A 24,827-nucleotide genomic window follows, 5' to 3' on the forward strand; every position below is an offset into this window, starting at 1 on the left:
AATAATTTTGCAGTGTTTAAATTAAATTCTGAAAGTGATCTCATGGATTTTCTGGTGAAGGCTCCAGTATGCTAATTATTCACTTATTATGCACATTCTTGATTTCATAGGCTTCAAGCATAACTAAGTAGACAAAGGAACTGGAGGGCTTTCTGAAAGCGCATTCAGAGATTTTTTTTGTCAGTTTTTTTTCCTTCCTCATCTGAGCATATTGACTCCTGCTGGGATACTATATTGCTGATGGCGGGCACCATCGGAACCTTGCCCAAATGGCTGTTCTTCATTCATGAGCCTAAACAGTGAGTGTTGGCAGGCTATTCATCCCACAGGGACATCAGAGTCAAGCCTGATTTTGACCTCAATTTTTTATATATATATTTTATGTATATTTATTGCCCATTCATATTTGCCCTTGAGAAGATGGTGGTGACCCACTTTCTTGAACTGCGGCAGTCCATGTGGGTGTAGGTACATGCAATATGATTAAAGAGGGAGTTCCAGGATTTTGACCCAGCAACAGTAAAGGTACAGTGATATAATTCCAATTCAGGATGGTTTGTGACTTAGAGGGGAACTTGCATGTGGTGGGGATCCCGTGCATCTATCCCATTTAGGACAGTGGTAGTGCCATGAAGTAGGGTGTCCTCAGGTTGAAGATAGGACTTTGTCTCCACAAGGACTGTGTGGTGGTCACTTCAACCAGTACTTTCACAGACAGTTGCATCTGCGATAAATACATTGGTGAGGATGAGGTCAAGTAGGTTTTCCTTTCTATTGGTTCTCTCACCACTTCCCAAGGCCCAACCACACACATTTTCCTGCAGGCCCACTGGAAGGCAAACTGGTCGATTTTTTAGTTGAAGGGATTTGAGACCAATTGTAGCCATTCCATCTGTGACTAGCTAACTCAACATACTCAAAAAATGGAACCTGATGCCTTCTTGGTTCAGTGGCTTCTATCATTGGAGCAACTGAGGTGCAGTTTTCTAATCAAATATTAAATGATCGCAGTAAAGTTCTAACCCTAAAGGACACGAGGGAGAGAAAGCGCCATTGAATCCCCTTTTTTGTTAACCTTCTATATGAAATGTGATTAGCAAACCATTTGAAAACCTATTCTCAACAACAGTTTCCTGAGCTGCCCTGTTCAAGGGGGACAATAGGTGCCATGGATTATCACTTCCCATTTAGTGAATATAGTAGAAAGAAAATAAAATGTTGTAAACAATAAAACTAGATAGTCAATGGTGCTTACTCTCTCTCATAAATAATGTAAGATTATGATCTTCTCTTTTCTCCTCCCCACCCTCCAAGCATTCATATACAAGCATCAGGCAGGCAACTAGTGAGTGGTTCCAAGGTTCATACACACTGTAAGAAGCCTGTGCCATTAATTCAGATGCAGTAATAGCTGAAATCAGGCTGGCATGGGCCATATCTTTCCCTCGGCTGATAAAAAATTTCCCCAGACAGTAAAACACTGGCACGTCTGAATGTTTCAGACATTCTTCCCATGTGACAGGGGGTCTGAGTCAGACTGGAGCTATTCAGCCAGCAGAAGCTAATGAGCCTTTGTAGAGTGTACTGTTGTCATTAAACAATGAAAGCATATGGTGCTAGTCTTTCTCTCTCAGTGCTGGGAAGCATAACTGTTTCAGATCTGAGGAGACACGGGTGCTGCTGAGTGAATGTATGTTACACAAGGTACATCTCGTTTGCTTATTATCTGGTAAAGCAAAAGATTGTATTGAACAACCAATAGAAGTAGAGATGCTATTTTCTACCTGTAGTAACTGTTATGCAGTATTATTGAAGTATCAAAAGAAGGGGGACTTAATAGAGTGCAATTTGGATGCATCTGGGTACAACCAAAATTACATTGGCATCAAAACATTTCTATAGTAATTAGCTTGCAGCAATTCTGCAGCAGAAGAACAGTAGAAAGCAGACAGTATGCATTAGGTGTTATAAAAATGATATCGCACATTCCATGTAAGTTTCGCACAATGCACAAAAATTAATCTACCTTTCATATTGCAAATTCTTCATACTGCACTGTTCTTGCAGTGTTTTAGCATCTAAGATTTGCTGTGTAAAATGCAGTTTTTGCATATACTGATAATCATAAGGCTTTGTTATGAAGTTGAAGTTTAGATTTTCCTTGCAGTTTTCTGCCTGAATGCAGTGATCAAGATCACAACTAATTGCCATCCATCGTGGGAATAACTTGGTGATTATAAAGCAGACCCAAAGGATTCATTGATCTTAATGATTCCATTTTAAAGCAATTGCATGACTTTAAAAATAATAAGTATACTGTTATCCCTCTGGTGACACTATTTAAAATCTATTTTTTTGAAGCAATTGGTCTAGCCCAGCCAATTGTGTCCTGTTCTGAATCATGAATATGAGACTACAGGCGCGGTAGTGAGGCTGCTACCACCAACGCCATCATGTGCATTGCTCTGGGAACAGTCAGCTCAAATAGAAAAGACTGCACAGTGATTGTCTACTCTGCCTAACAAGAACAAAAATGCCTGTTGTGGCAGTTTATCTTGTGTAATATTCCCGTACAAATGCTTTCTTAAAATAATTCAATTAGTATATTGTTTGTGGTCAAATCATAGTAATAGCAATTAATGCCAATAATGATAATTAAGGAATGTTATTCTTTTAAAATGACCAGGACTAACAGTTTGGGGACAGATGTCAATTTTTGTTGTTAAATCTTGAGAAGTTTCAAAATTTAATGTCAATATACAAACTTTTCAAAAACAAGAACTTATGTACAAAACAATTCAATGAGAGGAATCTCTTGTGTGTTGACATTTTGGAAAAAAAATTACTTTTAGAAAATATATGATCATGGGTTTAAAACCATATGTTGCACTGATCACAAGAAATGGAATCACTTAATTTTGAAACTAATGTACATTCAAGGTCTGCTATATTGACCTATTAACAATGTACTTGTCTGATGTTTTATATTTAAGAAATACTGCAGAGAATAGCTTGGTGGTCTCAAAATCATATCCCAGTCACCACAATATTTTTTGAAATATTATAATCTTCACTCATCATTGTTAAATGTAAATCTGAATACTGTTCACCATTGAGCAGAATCAACACTTCTATCTGAAACAAAAACAAAAATAGCTGGAAAATCTCAGTCATTGAGGTAGTCCAAGTCAGAGCAGCTTTTGAGGGAACTCGGAGGTTGGACCTTCAATGGTGAAGACTGGAAATCTCTCTTGAGGGAGACAGAACTTTAAGAAGATTTTGTGACTCACCGTGGATACTGACATCTGGGTGATTGCTGAGAAATCTCTAGGATCTGTCCTGGTTGCATCCGGTGTGTTCGACCACGGTTTGTCTGCTAATTCATGTTTACCTCATGTTAATACTGAATGTTAGAGTATAAAATTGTTTTATTTTTCTGACCGTATATAGTACAGTATATTTTGTTTTTGAAAAAAAGTGGAATCTTGAGGCTTTATCCTCTTAGTTAAGTACCTTGGATCTCAAGCTTTGTCTACTTTAAACAAAAAGTTACTGCTCCATAACCAGATTGTACAGAAAATTTGGGGGTCTGGTCCAGGATCATAACAAACTCTATAAGCTATCCAACTAGTTTGCATACATGAAGGGGTTTGTGTGGTAAGTAGCACATTCCGCTGAAACCAGAAAATTTGAGGAATGAAAATGGGTCAAAAAATAACATTGAACCCACTGAGAATCATGAGCCTCCAAATTGTGTTGTACTGCTATTGCTTTCCTTTCTTGCCACAACAAATGCAGATTTTCAAGAGCTGTAAATGTAGCATCAGTATTTTTAGTAGTATGAAGAGGTGGTACTATCATGAAGTACTCAAGTAGGACTGAGAAAGACTGAGCAAGGAATGGCAGAATATAAAAGAGATATTTACAAAATGCAGCTCAAAAAAAGCTAAGTGCATCTTTCACTTCAGCTTTACATGCTTGACAGAATGAGGCCCATTTTTCTGTAACACAAATTTCAATACAATTTGGTTTGCAGTATGGTAAATGAAGGATGTTGCTGCCAAGTGCCAGTTTAATTAGGAAGATCTAATGGCATAAAACAAGAGCAGCATCATAATAAGGAAAATAAAATAGGAAGAAAATTTGCTATAACAAGAGCCAAGTATTCAAGTAGAAGTAAAACAAAGATGAATACAAGGAGGATATGATTGAGAATTGCAGTTTATCTCTCCATGACTTACCTGCTCTTAAATTAAAGCAACTGTACCCCTGCTTGGGTATTATTTTTAGATGCTCTGTGTTTATCATATATTTAGGTATGATGGCTGGCTTTTATAGTCATCCGGGGAATTTTTGCACATGGTTAATATTATGAGATGTTTGGAGGTTCCTTTAATATTTTGTGAGTATTTTCTTTTATTATAAGCAAGTGTAGTCATTCATATTTCACATCAAGTGACTACTAAGATATATCTACTGTGAAAATTTGGATGGTGCAAAAGGTAGATAAAATTATTATCCTTGCAATTATGGTACCGAAATGTAGATCAATACTACCACTAAAGATTCTGTGGGAAGTAAGCTTGGGAAATATCAGCCCTAGTTTCTAGCAGCTTAAATTCCATTATACAGACTGTCCTTATATTGGAAATAATTGGTCATCTTATTCTGAAATGTCACAAAAGCTGCTGCTTTGAGAGAATGAAAATTTGTGCAATATTAGTAGGTGGTAGCCTGAGTTTGAAGGAGGGAGAAGTTAGCACTTGTCACAGTAAATGGAACCTTGTTTTTCATATGGCCCATGCTATATATGACCTAGGAGCGTTTGATGCAGACACTGGGCACAGAAGTTCATTTTTCAACATTGTTGTCCCTCATTTTGAGGAGCACCATTGAAATTCACCAAAACAGTAAGTTAAAAAAAAGTTAGGGTACATGTTCAAAGCTTTAAAAACACAAAATATTAATTAAAAATATATTTTTTGAAAGCTGGATGTCATTACTCGGGGTTGAAGTTCCAACTTTGCCCATTCACTTTTCTCAAAGCAAGGCTTATGTAGTTAAGAGTTAACAATTGCATTGCTTTTTTTCCTCTACACCCGTCAGCCTTCTAGACTTCTCTCCCCATCTCCCCTCCTGATAGCATTACCATTCCACAAATGCTGGCCACCCTCTAATAAGTTGCCCAAGTGATAAAGGCACACAATCAATACTCTTCATTGACACGAATGGTACATCACTACATCAGCCTCTGCGCTAATCCAGACCCTAAGAGAACAGTTGCCCATGGTTAGCACCATGTTAGATGGTGTGACCTGTCCTGCAGAAATGGCTGTTGGCATCCTGGTGGGTGGAGCCAATTAGGCAATGCTGGATCTCCAGCAGCCTGACAGGCTTTCTTTCATGCAGTGACACTGAAAGAATGACATGCTGTGATTGTCAAAACTGCCGAAGAAGCATCCAACATCACATTTAGTGAAGCATTCATGCTGAGGATAGCAAGTGCACAGAATGTACTCTGGAGTAGGGGACTTCAATATACGTCACCAAGAGTGGCTCAGTGGTACCACTACTGGTGGAGCTGGCTGAGTCCTGAAGGACATATTTGCCAGACTGGGCCTGCAACAGGGACTGACAGAACCAACAGAAGGAAAAAACCTATTAAATTTACCCTCATCAATAAACCTGGTGCAGATGCATCTGTCCATGACAATCTCAATAGAAATGACCATCACGCCATCATTGTGGACACAAAGCCTCAACTTCATGCTGAGGATAGTCTCCATCGTGTTGTGTGACACTACAACTGTGCAAAATGGGATCAACTCAGAACAGATCCAACAGCCCATACAGGGCAGTTATGAAGTGCTGTGGGCCATCAGCAAGAGCAGAATTGCATTCAGCCACAGTCTGTAACCTCATGGTCCAGCATATCCCTCTCCCTACAATTACCATCAAACAGGGAATCAATCTTGATTCAATCAGGAGTGCAGGAGAGCTACCAGGAGGAGGACCAGGCATACTTAAAAATGAGGTGCCGACTTGGTGAAGTAACAACATAGGACTGCATGTATGCTAAACAGTGGAAGCTATTTGCGATAGACAGAGCTGAGTGATAGCAAAACAACGGATCAGATCAAAGCTCTGCAGTCCTGCACATCCAGTCATGAATGGTGGTGGTCAATTAAACAACTAACAGGAAGAAGAGGCTCCACAAACATCCCCATCCTCAATGATGGGGGAACCCAGCATGTCAGTATAAAAGACATGGCTAATATTTGCAGCCATCTTGACCTCCTCCTGAGGTCCTTAGCATCACAGATGACAGTCTTCAGACAAGTTGGTTCACTCCATTTGATGTTCAACGCACTGGGTATAGCAAAGGCTACAGGTCCTGACAACATGCCTGCTGTAGTGCTCAAAACTTGTGCTCCCAGACTAGCTGCACCTGGAGCCAAGCTGTTCCAGTACATCTACCCAACAATGTGCAAAATTGCCCAGGTATGTCAGGTCTGCAAAAAGCAGGACAAATCCAATCAGTCCAATTACCGCTCAATCCATCTATATCAGCAAACTGATGGAGGGGGTCATTGATAATGCCATCAAGCGGTACTTATTCAGCAATAATCTTCCCACTGGTGCTCAATTTAGATCCCTTCAGAGGTATTCAGCTCCAGACTTCATTACAGTTTAGATGGACAAAATTCTGAATTCGAGGTGAGGTGAGAGTGATTGCTCTTGACTTTGAGGCAGCATTTGTCTGACTGTGGCATCAAGGAGCCCTAGCAAAACTGAATTCAGTGGCAATCAGTAGGAAAAATACCATTTGGACTCATATATGTTTACAGCACAGAAGGAGTCCATTTGGCCCATCATGTCCACGCCAGCCAACAAAGATCTGACTATGCTAATCCCATTATCCAGCACTTGACCCATAGCCCTGGAGGCTGTGGCAATGCAAGTGAATATCTAAATGCTTCGTAAATGTTATGAGAGTTTCTGACTCAACCACCCTTTCAGGCAGTGAGTTCCCGATTCTCACCACCCTCTGGGTGAAAAAATTTCTCCTCTACTCCCCTCTTAGCCTTCTACCTCTTGCCTTAAATCTATGCCCCCTGGTTATTGACCACTACACTAATGGAAAAAGTGCCTTCCTATCTAGCCTATCTATGCCCCTCATAATCTTATACACATCTATCAGGTCCCCTCTCAACCTTCGCTGCTCCAAAGAAAACAACTCCAGCCTAGCCAATCTTTCCTCATAGCTCAGTCCCTCCAGCCCAGGTAGCATCCTGATAAATCTCCTCTGTACCCTCTCCAGTGCAAACACATCCTTCCTATAATGTGGTGACCAGAGCGCAGTACTCCAGTTGTGGCCTAACCAGCATTTTATACAGTTCTAGCAATACCTCCCTGCTCTTGTATTCTGTGCCTCGGCTGATAAAGGCAAGTATCCCATATGCCTCCTTAACTAACTTCTCTACCTGCCCTGCAACCTTCAGGGATCTGTGGATATGCACACCAAGGTCCCTCTGATCTTCAGGGTCCTACCATTCATAGTATAATCCCTTGCCGCCTTAATCCTCCCCAAGTGCATTACCTCACACTTTTCTGGGTTGAATTCCATTTGCCACTGCTCTGCCCACCTGACCAGGCTATTGATATCCTCCTGCAGTTTATGACTATCCTCCTCCTTACTTAACATCGTACCAATTTTTAGTGTCATCCGCGAATTCTTGATCATACCCCCTATATTTAAGTACAAATTATTTATGTACACCAAAAACAGCAAGGGCCCCAGCACTGAGCCCTGCAGGGCCCCAGCACTGAGCCCTGCAGAACCCCACTGGAAACAGACTTCCAGGCACAGAAACATCCATCTGCCATCACCCTCTGCTTCCTGCCTCTCAGACAATTTTGGATGCAACATGCCATGTTGCCTTGGATCCCTTGGGCTCTTACTTTCTTAACCAGTCTGCCATGAGGGACCTTATCAATAGCCTTGCCAAAGTCCATGTAGACCACATCAAATGCATTACGTTCATCAGCACTCCTGGCTACCTACTCAAAAAATTCAATCAAATTTTCCAAACATGACCTTCCGTTAAAAAATCCATGCTGACTATCCCTGATTAATCAGTGTCTTTCCAAGTGCAGATATATTTTGTCCCTCAGAATTCTTTCTCGTAACTTCCCCACCACCGATGGTAGACTGACTAACCTGTAATTTCCTGGTCTATCCCTGCCTCCCTTTTTTAATGATGGGACAACATTAGCAGTCCTCCAGTCCTCTGGCAGATCATCTGTGACCAGAGAGGATTTGAAAATAACTGCCAGGGCCCCTGATATCTCTTCCCTTGCCTCCGTCAACAGCCTGGGATACATCTCATGCGGGCCTGCGGATTTATCCATTTTTAAGCCCACTAAACCTGCTAGTACCTCCTCTCTCTCTGTTAATTTCCTCTAATATTTCACAGTCCTCCAGCCTGATGTCTATAGCTGCTTCGTCCTTTTCCATCGTGAAGACCAGTGCAAAGTATTCATTGAGGACTGTATCCATGTCTTCAGGGTCCACACACAGATTACCTCTATAGTCCCTAATTGGCCCTACTCTTTCCCTAGTTATTCTCTTGCTTATTCATATATTTAAAAGAAAAACCCTTAGGGTTTTCCTTTATTCTACCCACCAGTGCTTTCTCATGCACACTTTTAGTTTTCCTAATTTTCTTTTTAAGTTTCCCCCCTGCACTTTTTATACTACTCTAGGGACTCTGACATATTCAGCCATTGGTATCTGCCATAAGTTTCTCTTTCTTCCTTAATCCTAACCTTTATGTCCTTTGACATCCGGGGTTCTCCGGTCTTGGTTCCCCCCCCCATTGTCTTTATGTGAACATATTTGCCCCGTGTTCTTGCTGTTTCCTCCTTGAATGCCTCCCACTGCTCTGACGCAGTTTTATCTGCAAGCAGCTGCTCCCAGTCCACTTGGGCCAAATTGTATCTCATCTTAGTAAAATTAGCCTTGCCCCAGTTTAGAACTTTTATTCCAGGCCCAACCTTATCCTTTTCCGTGATTATCCTAAATCTAACTGAGTTTTGGTCACTATCTCCAAAATGCTCACCTACTGATGCGTCTTCCACCTGCCTGAGCTCATTTCCGAATATTAGGTCCAGAACCGCTGCCTCGCATGTTACGCCTTCTACCTACTGGCTAAAGAAGTTAAGTAAGTTCTCCTGGATGCAACTTAAGAATTTTGCTCCCTCCCTACTTGCACACTAAAACTGTCCCAGTTAATATTTGGATAGTTAAAATCCCCTACTATTACTGCCTTATTTCTCTTACACTTCTCTGAAATTTGATTACATATTTGATTCTCTTTCTCTCCCTGAATGTTTGGGGGCTTATAGTACAAACCCAACAGCGTGTTTGCCCCTTTTGTGCTTGTTACTTCTACCTATATGGCCTCATTTGATGATGTTTCCAAAGTATCATCCCTCCTCACTGCTATAATTGATTCCTTGATGAATACTGCGACCACCCCCCCTCCTCTTCTATCCTTCTCTCTATCTCTTCTGAATACCCTATAACCAGGAATGTTGAGCTGCCAATCCAGCCCTTTTAGCGAAGTCTCAGTCATAGCCATGATATCATACCCCCACATGCCTATCTGTGCCCTCAGCTCATCTGTCTTATTCCTCAGACTCCTTGCATTAAAATATATTCCATTTAGCCTTGCTTAAACTCACTATTTTCTTATCTAGCCTATGTTTCCTCTGCTTTCCAGACTCACTCACTAGCGTTTTAATTTCTAATTCCATCTCAGCTTCTCTCCCTTCTGAACTACTTTTCAGGATCCCAACCCCCTGCTAATTTAGTTTAGATCCACCCCAACAGCATTAGCAAACCTCCCCATGAGGACTCCGGTCCCATTCCTGTTCAGATGTAACCTGTCCAACTTATACAGGTCCCACCCCCTGCCAGAAATGATCCCAATGCCCCAGGAACCTAAAGCCCTCTTGCACATCTTTCCAGCCACATATTCATCTACTCTATCCTTCTGTTCCTATACCCACTACTGCATGGCACCGGGAATAATCTGGAGATTACTACCTTTGAAGTCCTGCTTTTCAATTTCCTAAAGTCTGCATGTAGGACCTCATATTTCTTTCTTCCTATGTCATTGCTCCTAACATGGACATGTGACACATGACCTGTGTCTGTTCACCCCCCACCACCCCACTTCAGAATACATACTTGACCCTGGCACCCGGGAGGCAACATACCATCCTGGAGTCATGTCTATGGCCGCTGAAGCACCTGTCTACTCCACTCACTTTAATGAATCCCCTTTCACACTTCTCTTTGCCCCCCCGCCCCCTCCCCGCTGCCACCCCCCAAACCCCGGAGGGACTGGACTACCCACACTGCCATGGCCCTGGCTCTGATTGGGCTGCACAAGGAACCATCACTCTCACCATTTTCCAAGGCTGAAAAACAGTTTGCAAGTGAGATGCACTCAGGGGATTCCCTCACTACCTGCCTGGTACCCTTCTTCTGTCTGGCAGTCACCCATTCCCTCTCTGCTGTGTACTTCCTTTAGCTGCAGGGTGACCACATCCTGAAACGTGCTATCCATGAACCTCAGCCTTGTGAATGCACCATAGTGCCCCTAGCTGCAGCTCAAATTCCAAAACCCGGAGCTCAAGTTGCTCCAGTCGGAGGTATCTCCTGCACACATTGTCAACCAGACCACCAGGAGCATCTAGGATTTCCCACATAGTGCAGGATGTGCAAATCATGGGCCTGAGCTCCCCAGACATATCTTAACTAAATAGAATATGGACCCTTGCTTTTATTTTACTCGTACTCCTACTTGAGTCTCCTTGCTTTAACCTCTCTGCCCCAAAGTTTCTCTGTTTTAACCTCTCTTTCTCCCGAAGTCTCACTGTTTTAAACTCTTTCTCCCGAGCTCTTGCTGTTTTAACCTCTCCCAGCTCCAAGCTTCTCTCAGGATTTTTTGAACTCCCGGCTCCTCTCACGATCTTTCTGAACTCCTGGCTCCTCTCTTGCACTTTTTGAATTCCTGGCTCCTCTCTCGCTCTTTTTAAACTCCTGTCTTCACTCTTGCTCCTTTTGAACTCCTGTCTCCTCTCTCATTCTTTTTGAACTCGTGGCTCCACTTGCTCAAATCATACATGGCACAGAGGAAGATGGCTGTGATTGTTGGAGGCTAATCATCTCAGCTCCAGGAAATCACTAGGTGAGTTCATCAAGGTATTGTCCTTGGGCCGAACCATCTTCAGCTGCTTCATCAATGATCTTCCCGCCAATATAGGGCAGAATTTCATGGACCTCCACCCGTGGCTTTGCAGGCAGCCTTAAAATTCTGTGGGTGACTTTTATGCCACCTACTTGCCTGCCCTGACCTCAACAGGTTTTCGCCAATTGATGCTTTTATGGGCCCTTCTTGGCCTTGCTAGGAGCCCCCCCTGCCTCCCCAACCCTCTGCACCACCCCTGACTTACCTTGTATTCTGGCTGCTCTTTGCTGGCACAGGATGCAGTCTGAGCAGTGGCATCCACTCCCGGTAGCACTGCTGGGACCAGAGAATTGCTGACTCTTTCAGTGCAGGGGAATAGGAAACCCCACCACCCATTAAATGTTGCCCATAAAGTCAAAGTGGGGATTTTTGCTGATGATTGCAGAGTGTTCATTTGCGATTCCTAAGGTACTGACAGTCCATGCCTGCATGTAACAAGATCTGGACAACATTTAGGCTTGGTTGTTCAATGGCAAGTAACATTCACACCACACAAGTGCCAGGCCATGACTACCTCCAACAAGGGAGTATATACCCACCCTTCCCTTGACTTTCAATGGCATTACCATCACTGACTAATCCATCATCAACATCCCGGGGGCTACCATTAACCAGAAACTGAACTGAACTAGCCATATAAATTCTGTTGCTACAAAAGCATGTCAGAGGCTTGGAATTCTGTAGCAAGTAACACACCTGATTCCCCCAAGCCCATTTCCACTACTTACAAAGCACAAGTCAGTATTGTGATGGAATACTCTATTTGCCTGGACTAGCACTCCAGATCCCCAGGGTAATGCTCGGGGGACCCAGGTTCGAATACCACCATGACAAATGGTGAAATTTGAATCCGATTTTTAAAATCTGGAATTAAAAGTCTAATGATGATCATGAAACCATTGTCGATTGTTATAAAAATCTACCTGGTTCTCTAATGTCCTTTAGGGAAGGAAATCTGCTGTCTTTACCTGGTCTGGCCTAGATGTGACTCCAGACCCACAGCAATGTGGTTGACTCTTAAATTCCCTCTGAAATGGCTTAGCAAGCCAATCAGTTCTCAAGGACAAATAGGGATGGGCAATAAATGCTGGCCCTGCCAGCGACGCCCATATCCCATGTACGAATAATAAGAGTGCAGCTTGAACAGTACTTGTTACAGTTATGAGGTGCATAAGATTGGAATGTTTTGCAACTGTGTCTTTAAGTAAAATGAATGGGGGTCATGTAACCCATTCTGAAGTCTGCCTGACAAGCAAACCTGAATGGCTTGATCGTCAGATTTCAAAGTGAGCTTGCATTGTTTTACTGGGAAGAAGGTGAAAGGTATTGACACTTGGAGATGATGGCAGCGGCCTGTGGTAACAGTGGACAGACTGAGAGTCACTTAAGTCCCAGCAAAGTATTGAGAATGTTGGCTTGTAAACAGTTGTGCTTCAAACTGTCCATTTAGTTCAAAGATAAAAGAGAATTGGACTCTCAATTATGGCTAATTTGCATTTCTAGCTGATACAATACTCACGTAATTCATGTTGCCATGGAATTGGGCTTTGGGAGGGGAAGGATTTCTAAGATATCTCTGAAAACTCACAGGCAGGTGAGTTAGTCTGCCAGGGTGCAGAAGATAGAGAGCAGCTCAAGGCTGAACGTCTCTAGGGTTCATCACGCCAGAATGTGGGTGGAAGCTCACACTGGGATTGAAAAGATGAAATTTGTGAAGAGTTAAAAGGAGGCTGGAAGACTTGCCTAACTTGTGCTAGACAGAGGATCTCCCGTAATACACTCCCCATAAAGGACAGTTCTGGGTTTAGATGTTACCAGATTGAGAAAGGAAAAGAACTGAAATGAACCCTCGGGAGCTAAGAATCTCTTTAGGCTGATTTCGGAAGAACTGAAAGTTTACTTCAAGGACAGTGTAAAGTATACCCATGAAATGTGTTATTTTTTGATTGTGCTGAAATAAAATAAATAAAATAGAATATCCTGTTCTGTGGTTTAAAGTATAAGTTGCCTACAAATATAGGACAGAATTTTGCAGGTGGGCATAAAATAGCGCGTGATGACGTCGCCCAATATTTCGGTCGGTGGCCGCGTGTGTGCAAGAGAGTCAGCAGCATGCCCGCCGACAATTAAGAAGCCTATTAGGCCATTAAAGTTTCAATTAGCAGTGATTTTTCGCTGCCTGTCCAAAGTTACGGTTGGTGGGGCAGCCTTTAGATTTTTGTGGAAACCTCATCCAAGGGCAGGATGAGGTTTCCGATATCAATTTAAAAAAATGTTTGGGCAGAATTTTTATCTCTTTTTAGGTGAGTGAGTCCAATATGTGGACATTTTTTTTCTGAATTTTTACATCCTTATTTCTTGGTTTTAAATTCTTCAGCTCCCTGAGGCAGCTCTTTGAGGGAGCTTTCATTGTGCAGTTCCCTGCAGACGTCAGCGCTCACTCTCCTCCCGCCCCCATCCCGGCAGCGCTGAGCCTGTCCGTGCGTGTTTCACGCTGGCTAGCCATTAATTTGTCAGCCAGCATGAAATCACGGTCAAAGGCCAATCACGGGCAGTGGCCTGTTTCCCGGCTACTCCCAGGCCCACCCATCATGTCCACCTGATGACCTGAAAATCCTGCCTATTGTGTTTAGTCTTTTGTTAGAGTAAAAAAACTTAGGCATTATTACTGTTCTTTCACCTCCTTTATCTTAGGTTTGCCAACTGTGATTAAATGTGTTCCTGGAGGTTTCATTACATGACTTTCCCCTACGCTCCAGCCTTTAGTTGGCCAACACATCCTACGTCAATTGGAAAGCATCCAATTGGATGATCCTTGACAGTCAGCCAAATACCCTTTTTTTCACATTTTCAATATTTTTATATCTGGTAAAGAGAAATGTTCAAAGAAAATGACAGAAAAAACAAACTTTTTTAAGGCCCTGATGATTTTCTTCCAGGGTCACACGTAGCAGTGTCCTGGAGATTGATTTTCAATTCCTGGAGGTCAATCCTGGAGGGGGTGGCAACCCTACTTCATCTCCTTCATCTTCACTGGATCCAAAAATTAGATTCCCTTTGTAACAGCACTGTGGGTGTACCTATACCACATGGATTACAGGGTTTCAGGAAGGCAGATCACCACCACCTTCTCGAGGACTAGTAGGTATGGGCATCAGAGGCTGGCCTAGCTAGTGACACTCGCATCCTATGAACAAAATAAAATGTTTCAGCAATTGGCAGCAAAGATACAGAAGTAAAAGGAAGTATATATACTAATAAAGGATCAGAGCATGAGCACAAAGCACTGCTTGGAAGTCACGCTTACCATGACTTATACTCCTAAGTTGAATGAGGATATAGCCTGTAATGGCTCTGAAGTGAAACTGAAACTTACAGCATCATGAGAGCACTGCACAGCTGCTTGGCTCCCACATGATGTGGAATGTGGTCTGGATCATATCAAGGAATCTCGCATCGAAATATGTGCTGTCATGGAGGAACAGTTGTCTGCACTGCACTCTTCATTAGGAATACAACAAAACTGAGATGTGGATTGCAGACTGCGATTGTATCCGTCATGGGCTTGTTAGGAATACTTCTCATGAATGCTCCTGCTTTGCTACATAGGCTTTGGGATTGAAAGCACAAAAATTATTCACTGAACTTAGATGCTTCTATCTATTTCTTTAGAATCAATCAAGAAGCTGCCCCATGGAGACTAGTCTTTTATACTCAAACTGATCAGTTAGCTTTAGGAGGAAATGCCATCCAGCAAGGGATGAGTACAGTAGCATGTGCTTGACATTCAAGTCATTGGTAGTACTGACCAATCTTCCAGTCATTCACAAGATGCAGGTCTGAAAGTAATAATCCCAGTGTCGCTGCAGCAAGGGATACCATTGACATTGGTCCAAGTCTACCAGAAATCATTGCAGATGCAGATAGTGGGCCTTATATGCTCCATGTAGCTCATCAGCCTGGTGAGGAATTATTCACCAGTATGAATTAAGTTGGAGAGAACTTAATATTAACTGGGAAAAATAAGCAAAATACAGAAATTCATGGCTTCTGTGAAAAATTGACTTATGCATTACAATATTTGATACAATTTTTAAAAAATGGATTCATTTTCACTGACTTGCAGCTTGTAATTCTTTGTGCAGAAAATTAATTATCAGATATTTAGAAATAATTCTCTGCTAAAAATATACAAGTATGGCAAATAATACTTCGTCGATTGTATTTACTTCAGTTAGAAAATAATATTGCCCAGCTGCAGATTTCATTGAAGGGACTTCCCTGTGAGATATTTATGCAGTTGTGTCCCTGGCATTTTAGCTGCAATGCTGCTGCTAGCTCCAGCACACCAGTCTTCCTCGTCTTACAGGCTTTGCAGCTGCCCTTCAACCAAGTCCACCATGGCAGGAGCAGGGTAAAGTCAGATATCATTGCTGCGGTACACTGAAGGCTTCCTTGAAGGACAGGGATGGGGAAGAGCATACATGCTTCTCCTGACCCACAAGAAAAGCTGGAAAAGGCACTTCATCATGTGGATCAGCAACTCCTGCCTCGCTGTTCACTGCTGAGTTTCCTGACCCCCTGTGAAAACTGCATAGCGACAGTGAGTTTTAAATTGGTTTCACAATTGCATAGTGGGAGCCTGATTTAACTATGTTAACATGAGGAAGGGTGTTAATATCAAGACCAAAATTATCTAATTAGAGGTACCTAGCAAACAATCTGACTTTCTGAGGATGGTTGAAATTTCCCTGAAGTGCAAAAATTCAGAGTGTCCGTAACTCTGTCATTGGTAGTGGTGATTGACTGTTCCGCAAGTCCTCTGAAGTTAAATGGCATGTTTCAGACAAAGCTCCCTGCCTCTTCAGACAGTACTTCTCTGTGAGACCCAAGGAGCTACATCTGTTATCCATGACATTCTGGTTGGGACCATTGTATCTCAGTATTGAAGAATCTGTTAAATGCAGTAATTTAAAACAAACCCAAAAAGTATTAAAGAGGTACAAAAATTTCGAAAAAGGAATTGAATACGTACCTCCAATGCAGACCTACCACCTGCAACCAAGGCACGATGGGTTCAATTACTTCCTTTTGATGGCACTTTTATGTATCTTTTATCCTTTCAGCTTAGGAACCTTGATTCAGATCCAGCTCAGGCTGACTGATGGCAGCACTTTCATCAAAATAGTGTGCATTTGTACTCGAACACAATCTGCAAACTCAAGGCCTGGCATATTCCCCACTCTACCATTACCATCAAGCCAGGGGATCAACCCTGGTTCAATGAAGAGAGCAGGAGGGCATGCCAGACACAGAACAAGGCATACCTAAAAATGAGGTGTCAACCTGGTGAAGCTATAACACAGGACTACTTGCGTGGCAAACAGTATAAGTAGCAAGTGATAGAGCAAAGCAGTTCCACAACCAATGGATCAAATATAAGCTCTGCAATCCTGTCACATCCAGTCGTGAATGGTGGTGGACAATTACACAACTCACTGAAGGAGGAGCCACCATAAATATCCCCATCCTCAATGATAGGGGAGCCCAGCACATCAATGCAATAGATAAGGCTGAAGTATTTGCTATAATCTTCAGCCAGAAGTGTTGAGTGGATGATCCATCTCAGCCTCTTCCAGAGATCACCAGCATCACAGATGCCAGTCTTCAGCCTTCGATTCAATCCATGTGATGTCAAGAAATGGCTGAAGGCACTGAATAGTGAAAAGTCTATGGGCCCTGACAATATTCCAGCAATAGTACTGAAGACTTGTACTCCAGAACTTGCTGCACCCCTAGCCAAGTTATTTCAGTACGGCTACAACATTGGCATCTACCCAGCAATGTGGAAAATTGCCCAGGTATATCCTATACACAAAAAGCAGGACAAATCCAACCCAGCTGATTACCACCCCACCAGTCTACTCTCGATCATTAGTAAAGAAGTGGAAGGGCCCATCATCAGTGCTATCAAGCGGCACTTGCTTAGCAATAACCTGCTCACTGACACCCAGTTTGGGTTCCACCAGGGCCACTCAGCTCCTGACCGCATTACAGCCTTGGTTCAAACATGGACAAAAGAGCTGAACTCCCGAGGCGAGGTGAGAGTGACTGCCCTTGACATCAAGGCCGCATTTGACCAAGTGTGGCATCAAGGAGCCCTAGCAAAACTAGAGTCAATGGGAATCGGGGGAAAACTCTCTGCTGGTTGGAGGATAGTTAGCACAAAGGAAGATGGTTGTAGTTGTTGGAAGTCAGTATCTTAGCTCCAGGACATCACTGCAGGAGTTTCTCAGGGTAGTATCCTTGGCTCCTTCAGCTGCTTCATCAATGACCTTCCTTCCACCATAAGGTCAGAAGTGGGGATATTTGTTGTTGATTGTGCAATGTTCAGCACCATTTGCAACTCCTCAGATACTGAAGCAGCCTATGTCCAAATGCAGCAAGACCTGGACAATACCCAGGCTTGGGCTGACAAGTGACAAGTAACATTCACACCACACACAAGTGCCAGGCAATGACCATCTCCAAAAATGGCATTACCATCACTGAACCCCCCACTATCAACGTTCTGGGGGTTACCATTGACCAGAAACTGAACTGGACTAGCCATACAAATACTGTAGTTGCAAGAGCTGTTCAAAGGCTAGGAATCCTACATTGAGTAATTCACCTCCTGACTCCCCAAAACCTGTCCACCATACAAGGCACATGTCAGGAGTATGATGGAATACTCCCCATTGCCTGGATGAGTGCAGTTCTGACAACACTCAAGAAGCTTGACACTGTCCAGGACAAAACAACCCGCTTAATTGGCACCCCATCCACAAGCATTCACTCCTCCATCACCGATGCACCCCAGCAGGGTGTACCATTTATAAGATGCACTGCAGGAATTCACCAAGGCTCCCTTGACAGCACCTTCCAAACCAATGACCACTACCACCTAGAAGGACAAGGGCAGCAGATAGATGGGAATGCCACCACTTAGAAGTTTTTCTCCAAGTCACTCGGCATCCTGATTTGGAAATATATTGCCCTGACTTCACTGTTGCTGGGTCAAAATCCTGGAACTCCCTTCCTAATAGCACTGTGGATGTACCTACACCACATGGACGGCAGCAGTTCAAGAAGGCAGCTCACCACCACCTTCTCAAGTGATGGGCAATAAATGCTGGCCCAGCCAGCAAAGCCCGCATCCTGTGAACGAATAAAAACATATTCATATAAACCTTATATTTTGCTGTCTCGCTACTGTACAAACAATTCATTTAATGAATTATAATTTAATGAAGCATAATTTACCCTTTTTCTTAATGAAGTATTTAGTCCATGGAAAGTAAAATCAGGTGCTGTGGAAGTTAGGTAGCTGATCTGATCATGTCAGTTTACTACTACGAGGGGTAGGTTGTAATTACCCTAGTGCAGATTATATGCATGCTAAAAGTATTTCAAAAATCCTACATATAGATTTGAGTGATTGAAAACTTTTATTTTGAAAACTGTAAAGAACATTGAGAGGCTTGAAGTAAACAATTTAGTCAAAATGTTTAGCTTCAAAAAAAGCATTGAACAATCCCATTTTATTTTGGGATTTATGAGCACACAAGCACTTTAAACAGCTTAGCTCAGACCTGGAATAGCTTTCGCTGCACAGTAAGCAATATGTGGAAGGTTACTTAAAACCAAGCCAATAATGGCAGACATAATCATTTAATTATTAGTACAACTTAGTGTTTTTTTTAAGTAAAACTCTTGTAATTATAGTATAGGACACAAATCAGCTCCTTGTCCAAATGTGTCCAATCATAAACTAATTGTCAGTGACAGAATGAAATCCATTTTTTATGATTCAACCCAACGCATGCTCTTGTGATACAAAAACAACCACCTATTTTGCTTTTGTGCATGCTTGTGTGAACCCACCAAAGAATAATCAGGAGTTCCTGGGTATAGACAAAAAATGGGCAAGACCTCAAAACCAAATACATTTCTCCTCAGAGCACTAGATGTCTTCTTATAGGAATAATTGCTTACTGCTCCAATCGTTTTTAAGAGCTTTAACTTTTCGCACAGGGAATCGAGAATAGTTGCGTACAATTTGTACGCTCATACTGCTGACCTTTGCATTTAACCTGCAGTGTTTGCTAATTATGGAATCTAAAACCAGAATAAGGAGCAAAGATCAGTGCTACATGTGTCAAAACCTACATTAATGAACTTTACTTCAGTTACATATCTGAAAAATTGATGGCATAAGAGCAGATCAATAATTTTGAAAATAAACTTATTTAATTTTAATTTGTCCTGTAATTGAGAAATGTATGGGTTATTTCAGTCTTAATTGTTCTTTATTAACAACTAGAGCCTCCAACATTCCAGTTACAATCAGCTATGAGTTTAGTGTTTTTAATGGAAAGTGAGAAACATTATTCAACTAAATATACATTTTGTTACAGTTGCTGTTAATAATTTGAGAACACCATGAGTGGGATTTTGAAGAGAAAGTTTGAAGATGTTGAAGGAGCCTCACCGTGTTCCTCTATAAGGGAGTCGGATGATGAAATCTCTGAAAGTGAAAGCGCAGAGAGTGGTGACAGTGTGAACCCATCCACTTCTAGCCATTTTACTCGTAAGTGTATTTCTTTAAATTTTCAATATTATGATGAGGATACAACTGAAATTACATCTATTTAGCAGTTGCCAAGTTGCAATATAGTTGCAAAGGATCAGTGTGAGTAAGTGTCTGGCCTCATTTTAACTGTCCTCTCACTCTGCTTGTTTCCTGACAGGCAGGGGCAGTTAAATCAAAGCCACTGAATCTATTATTCAAGAAAGTTGATGGAAAGTTCATGTTAGGACCCATGTGATGTTCATAGCCAGTGACTTCTGGTTACTCAAGTCATGAGGGCACTCTGCAGCCTCCTACAATTGGCTCTTGCTGGGGTAATTTGCCCCAGCTGACTTTCTGACACAATCTCATGTATTGAGACAAAAACATTTTAAGGATGGGATTGGGACTAAGTGGGTAGCTTTTACATAAGCTGGCATTGGTGCAAATGGGCTAAATTGTCTCCTTTAGTGTCATAAATTGTATGATTCTGAATTATATGTATTATGGAGTATGGAGAGACTATATTGCATCATCTAAGCAAATGAAAATTTGCTTTCATAAGTGGTGGCATGGCATGTCTGCCACCTGTCTCATGGACGGAACTACTTGTTTTTAATATGATCCACATCTGATTGGTCAAACATCAATAATGTAGGCACATAGGTAATTTTAACTAATGACAATAGTGTGAAACAGTGTTAAATGATCATTTTACAACTCTCAAATTCTCCCTTCCATTGTGTTCAATAATAAGGACGGTCTGGGGAGGTGTATGAAGGGCAGCCAATCCAATTTATACCACTGCCAAAATGTAAAATTACCTACTTAGACCCTGAAATTCCTGAGTGGGTGGGTGGGGGGAGGGTTAGGGGTAGGCGGATGAGTCTGAGTTGCTGTAGAACTTCTTCTCATGTGCTGCCTGCAGCACAGACCCTATCCAAATTCTGGAGCTCAGGCTCATTTAGAGGTTTTGAATGGACATCGGCACCTTTTCATAATAATGATATATGTTACACATCCAATTAGTCAAATATCAATAATGTTAGCACATAGAAAGTAATTTTAACAAATGACAATAGGATGAAAGTTTTAAATGATCATTGCCCAATGACCCTCCAGTGCTGCATGTTGGGTCCTATTTGCCAGTATTGCTAAGGGTGTGAATGACATTAATTCCTCAGTTCTGTGTTGGTTAGGTATTGTAATGTCATGATGATGGTACTAGATTAGTGTTCAAGAGATTGAGAGTTCAGATACAAAATAAAATTTAATGAATATGGTAATTTCTGTGCTGGAACCAGGAAAATGTCTATGAAAGCTGCTGGCTTGCTACTGACCTGCAGGAGAGAGAACTTGACACAATATTCCGTCTGATGCACATGTGCCTCATGCTATGAGGTTTATTCCTAATCCTCTCCAAAGTAATTTAGAAAGCCTATTGATTCTAAAAGAAACACTCACTCGTAAGCCCAGTTTTACCATCACAAGGCTGTACCCAGTCAGTGTTGTCCACATCCTGAGGACTATTGGCTCAGACTCTGTGGTCAACAGTGAACAAATGATGCTTGCCATTCATTGTCTTTTGCACTACATCTAGCAGTAATTAGAGAGCTAAAACAGCTCAACACCTTCTCCTTGGGATCTGAGACAAGTGTGAACAGGACAAGCAATGGCCTATCTCCTCAACCAATTAGAATGAAGAATCCTTTCTGAGACACAAAATTTAAATCAGGAAGTGTAAGTTAGAATATTTGATTCAATGTCAAATCAGCTACTGGAAGCAAATTAAAGCAAGGAAAGAAAGATGGGATTAAGAGACAGAAAGAAAGTTTAAAAAAAAACTTTAAATTTCCAATAATAATTAAATATCTAAAGGAATGAGACTTCACTATTTTTTTCTGTGGCAAGAGAGTTGTTATTTGGCAGAAATTAAGATATATCACACTGTTAAAAATTAATCTACACTTGAATAGACAAACTACTTTTTCTGGCCTGCTTAATGGGTATTTGGTAGGTAATGGGTATTTGGTAGAGGAGCAGGGAAACTCAAACATTATTTTGCCAATTAACTGCGTGTGCTGCCTGAAGTTGCTGTCTGATTTACTCCATAATAACGATGAACACTGATGACCATTATTCTTACCACAAAATCTTCATTATGATCACCCCTAGGAGTGCTGTATTTCTAATGGGATTGAATTCCCCCTCTCCCCTGATGGTGGTGTGTCTGAAAACCATGTCCCCAGACCCAGGAATTTATGCTTGTGGAAAAGCTTTGTATTATATGCATAAAAATGATTACAAATAAATTAAACTAAATAGTGAAAGCAGCATAGCTGTCGGTTTAAAGATGTAAGTAAAATTTAAAGAGAGCTGTGAGACCTGTCTGTGAAAAGGCAGAAGTCAATAGCTTAGGATGCTCTCTTTACTGGCAGTCATTGTCATCACATTCCTAGTCAGTTGCTAAATGGCACAAGTGTTTAGTTATGAATTCATAGCACAGGACTGCACACAGTTGAGTGCAAGAGTGGTCACAAGGGCAGCTGTATTGGGAAGTGAAAATATTATCACTGGTGTACTTGGGCAGGTGCTCTACTTATGTGGAGATGAAAATATAATGTGTAGAGGAAGTTGTTTTCTACATCTTTACTATACCTACCCAGTCTGGAAGTATTTGGTACTGATATTGGAACCCATAAATGGGAAAAAAAAACAAAAGTTTCCTCAGCATTAACATCCCTCACCTGGCGCAAAGTAAAAATAAGACTACATTCACGTAGTGACAAACAGCTATTTGATATTTGGAAGGGATTTGAACTTAACGATTGAGGTACAACTTTTGGTTTAGTGATTGACTTCTCATACTACAAAAACTTAGATGATTTACATGCATTTTCTAGCAGTGTAGGAGGCTGGTTAAAGGTACGCTAGCACAAATAACTTCAACCACTTAGAACACAAGAAATAGGTGCAGGAGTAAACCATACAGCCTGTCGAGTCTGCTTCGCCATTCAACATTATCATGGCTGATCCTGGGCTTCAGCTTCATTTTTTCCACCTGCTCTCCATATCCCTTAATTGTCTGAAAGACCAAAAATCTGTCTATCCCAACCTTAAATGTATTCAACAAAGGAACATCCACAACCCTCTGGGGTAGAGAATTCCAAAGATTCACAACCCTTTAAGTGAAGCAATTTCTTCTCCTTTCAGTCCCAAATGATTGGCCCCTTCTCCTAAGACTGTGTCCCTGTGTTTTAGACTCTCCAAACAGCGGAAATAATCTGCTAGCGTTCACCCTATCCAGTCCCTTCAGATTTTGTATGTTTCAGTGAGATCGCCTCTCATTCTTCTAAACTCCAGAGAATGTGGACCCAGTTTGCTCAGCTTCTCATCGTAAGACAATTCTCTCATCCCAGGGACCAAGCTAGTGAACCTTTGCCATACTGCCTCAATGCAAGTATATCCTTTCTTAAATGTGGAGATCAAAACTGCACTCAGTATACCAGATGTGGCATCACCAAAATCCTGTACAATTGTAGTAAGACTTCTTTATTCTTGTATTCCAATCCTTAGGCAATAAAGGCCAACATGCCATTTGCCTTCCTAATTGCTTGCTGCAACTGACAACTTTCAGCGTCCCTTGTATGAGCATACCCAGTCTCTTTGAACATCAACATTTACAAAGCTCACACCTTTTTAAAAAATGTTCTGCTTTTTTATTCTTACGACCAAGTGAATAACTTTACACTTCCCTACATTATACTCCATCTACCATCTTGTTGCCCACTCACTTAATCTGTTGGATCCCTTTGCAGCCTCTCTGTGTCCTCCCAACAGCTTACCTTCCCACCTAGTTTGGTATCATCAGCAAACTTTAATACATTACTCTCTGTCTTTTCATCTAAGTCAATAAGATAGATTGTAAATAACTGAGGCTCCAGCGCTGATCCATGCGGCACTTCACTATTCATTACCTGCCAACTTGAAACAGCCCCATTTATGCCCACTCCCTGCTTTCTATCCAAGAACCAATCCTCTATCCATGCTAAAATATTACCCCCAACTCCATGAGCCTTTAGTTTGCCTATTAATGTTTTGTGTGGCACCTTTTCAAATGCCCTTTGGAAATCCAGGTATTTTACATTTACTCGTTCTCTTTATCTACCCTACTAGTTACATCCATAAAAAATTCTAATAAATTTGTCAAATAGGATTTCCCCTTAGCAAAACCATGTTGACTAGTTCTAATCACATTATGCTTTTGCAAGTACAATGTTAAGACTTCATTAATAAGTCCCAGTGTTTTCCCAACAACTGATGTTAGGTTAACAGGCCTGTAGTTCACTGTTTTCTCTCTCCCTCCTTTCTTGAAAAGTGCTGTAACATTTGCCAATTTCCAATCTAATGGGACCATTCCCGAACCTGAGGAATTATGGAAAATCATAGCTAGCACATCCACTATCTCTGCAGTTCTCTCTTTTAAAACCCTACAGTTTAGGCTATCAAAGTTTCTCTAATACTTCTTCTCTGCTGATAATTTTCTTAATTTCCTCACTCTTTTAACTCCTAGGTTACCATTTATTTCTGGTATGAAACGTGTGTCTTCTGCTGTGAAGGCAGACAAAAATATTTTTTCAATCCCTCTGCTGTTTCTTTATTCCCTATGATAATTTCTCTTGTCTCTGCTTCTGAGGGACCAATGTTTAATTTAGCTACTCTGTTCCTTTTTATATACTTTTAAAAGCTCTTGCAGTTATTTTTTGATATTTCTGACTAGTTTACTCTCATTCTATTTTTTCCCTTTTTATCAACTTTTTGGTGGCCTTCTGCTGGTTTCTAAAACACTCCCAATCCTCAGACTTGCTCCTGTTTTTTTGCAACATTGTAAGCCA

The 24,827-nt window shown here is 41.5% G+C and overlaps 1 protein-coding gene across 7 annotated transcripts in view; it reads left to right on the plus strand.

Annotated features, from left to right (window-relative positions):
• Positions 1–24,827, plus strand: part of csrnp3 (cysteine-serine-rich nuclear protein 3) — a 257,084-nt gene that overhangs the window by 190,657 nt on the left and 41,600 nt on the right. For all 7 annotated transcript variants that reach the window (XM_041201463.1, XM_041201461.1, XM_041201465.1 and 4 more), the window contains one exon: positions 19,781–19,953. In XM_041201463.1, the coding sequence (XP_041057397.1) occupies positions 19,806–19,953 (148 nt within the window). In that variant the 5' untranslated portion in view covers positions 19,781–19,805. The remainder of the gene's footprint in view (positions 1–19,780; positions 19,954–24,827) is intronic.

Source organism: Carcharodon carcharias, chromosome 12 (assembly GCF_017639515.1).
Source record: "Carcharodon carcharias isolate sCarCar2 chromosome 12, sCarCar2.pri, whole genome shotgun sequence".
Taxonomy (NCBI): Eukaryota; Metazoa; Chordata; class Chondrichthyes; order Lamniformes; family Lamnidae; genus Carcharodon; species Carcharodon carcharias.